This window comes from Trichoderma citrinoviride (genome assembly GCF_003025115.1).
Source record: "Trichoderma citrinoviride strain TUCIM 6016 unplaced genomic scaffold BBK36scaffold_30, whole genome shotgun sequence".
Lineage (NCBI taxonomy): Eukaryota > Fungi > Ascomycota > Sordariomycetes > Hypocreales > Hypocreaceae > Trichoderma > Trichoderma citrinoviride.
Genome location: NW_020194738.1, coordinates 11,994 through 14,012, shown reverse-complemented (window position 1 = coordinate 14,012; position 2,019 = coordinate 11,994). Strand labels below are relative to the sequence as shown.

General features: G+C 62.7%; 1 protein-coding gene across 1 annotated transcript; it reads left to right on the top strand.

Moving 5' to 3' along the window:
- Positions 1-1,821, top strand: BBK36DRAFT_1193680 (hypothetical protein; the record flags this gene model as incomplete). The annotated part of the gene is made up of 2 exons (XM_024896820.1): positions 1-1,660; positions 1,794-1,821. Coding segments are annotated over 2 exons (1,688 nt in total), but the record flags the coding sequence as incomplete, so codon positions are not given.
- Positions 1,822-2,019: the final 198 nt, after the last annotated feature.

Here is a 2,019-nt window from a genome sequence, read left to right as displayed (position 1 = left end):
AGGGGGACGGAGGAGATACGACGCCAAAGGCAGCGACATCACCCAAGTCCGGCTCGCCTCCACGCACCCTGCGGAAGCCCATCATACAGCTGGATTCTGTCCCCTCACCCAAGAGCGAAACCAGACGATATGCGCCTCCGTCTCCGTGGAAGTCTCAGCAGCACAGCAAGGACACAAGACCCCTGAGCGATGCTCGCGGGATTCTACATGCCGCATTTGAGCCCACGCGCCAGCGGTCGAGGTCAGCCGGCCAGGAAGCCTTGAAGAAGCTTCAGCAAGCATTTCCATCACTCAGCGCGCCCTCCAACTTTCTCCCCTCGCTCTCCAGGCCAAGATCGTTTCTCTCGAGCTTGACCGACGGCAAACACCAGCGCAGTCGCTCACTCGCCTCTCGACGTCGAGGCCATGCTTCTGTTTCTCAGTCTCCCACCAATTCCCCTCCTCCACCTCGCAGCTCGGCCGATGCCGATGCCGATGCCGGTGCCGGCTCTGAAGCGCTGCGGCCGCCGCTGCTGCGCAGGACAACGTCCGACGACAGCATGCTCTACCACAGCCTGTCGCGCGCGTCTTCGCTAGGCGACGATAACCGCTTCACCGACGTCCGCGAGCAGGTCAACGTGCGCTTCATGGCTATCAAGGACAGCCTGCCTGACGTGCCCAACTTCAAGATGCCCAGCATGCCGACGCTGGCCAAGCTGCAGGCCGTGTCGCGGCGGTCCACCATTTCGCTCAACAACATCTTTTCCAACGAGCCGGCGGCGCAGTCCAAGCAGCAGCTGGAGCAGGACAGGGACCTCAAGGACAAGGACAAGGACAAGGACAAGGACAAGGACAAGGACAAGGACGATTCGGAGCGCCTCGACCGCGTGCTGGCAGAGCTGACGGGCGACATTGTCGTCATGGGCGGCTACCGCGGCTCGATCCTGCGGTCGGCCGAGCCTCCCCATCAGCAGCTGTGGGCGCCGGTCAAGCTGGGGCTCAACATGCGCAAGGCGAACCTCGAGGTCGGCCTGGACGACGAGGACGAGGAGACGATGGAGAAGCGCATCATCCCGTCGGGCATGCTGCAGCACATTGGCCCCATTGACATCTCGCGCAAGTTCTTCAAGAAGCTGCGCTCGTGCGAGAACGCGCGGACGGGGCGCCTCCGCGTCTGGGACTACGGCTACGACTGGCGCCTGAGCCCGGCACGGCTGTCGAAGCGGCTGCAGGACTTTCTCGCGACGCTGCCGTCGAACCAGCCGGGCGTCCCTGCCGAGGAGCGCGGCGCCATCGTCGTCGCGCACAGCCTAGGCGGGCTCATCACGCGGCACGCCGTCAACCAGCAGCCGCACCTCTTCGCCGGCGTCTTGTTCTGTGGGACGCCCATGCGGTGCATCAATATCCTCGGCCCGCTGCGCAACGGCGACGCGGTGCTCTTCAACGACAAGCTGCTGACGGCGCAGGTCAACTTCAGCATCCGCACCTCCTTTACGCTGCTGCCCGACGACGGCTTCTGCTTCGTCGACCGCGAGACGGGCGAGCCGTACCCCGTCGACTTTTACGACCCGGACAGCTGGGTCAAGTGGCGTCTCAGCCCTTGTCTTGCGCCTGTGCTGCCGCCGTACAACCGCTCTGCCGGGCATTCTCCCCTGGCCAACCTGTTCCCCAAGAACTCCCTGTGGCCTCGGGCTGGCGGCAACGATGGCAAAGGCGACAAGAGGCGGAACTCCATGTCTGGGCTCGATTCCGCTGCTGCGGCCACCAAGAACAATCTCAACAACGCGGCCAACAATATGGCCAACAGTGTCCAGAACAAGGCGTCTGGGCAGCCTCAGATGAATGGCAACATCCACCACCGCCACACAATGAGCATCCCGCTCTCCCAGTCTCCTCAACCCCCCTATTCCAACCTCCACCCCAACAACAACAACAACAACAACAACAACAACAACAACAACAACAACAGCCACTCCTCCACCAACTCGTCCTCCTTTTTCTCCTCCGCCTCCTCTAACAACAACAACAACCCTCCACCCT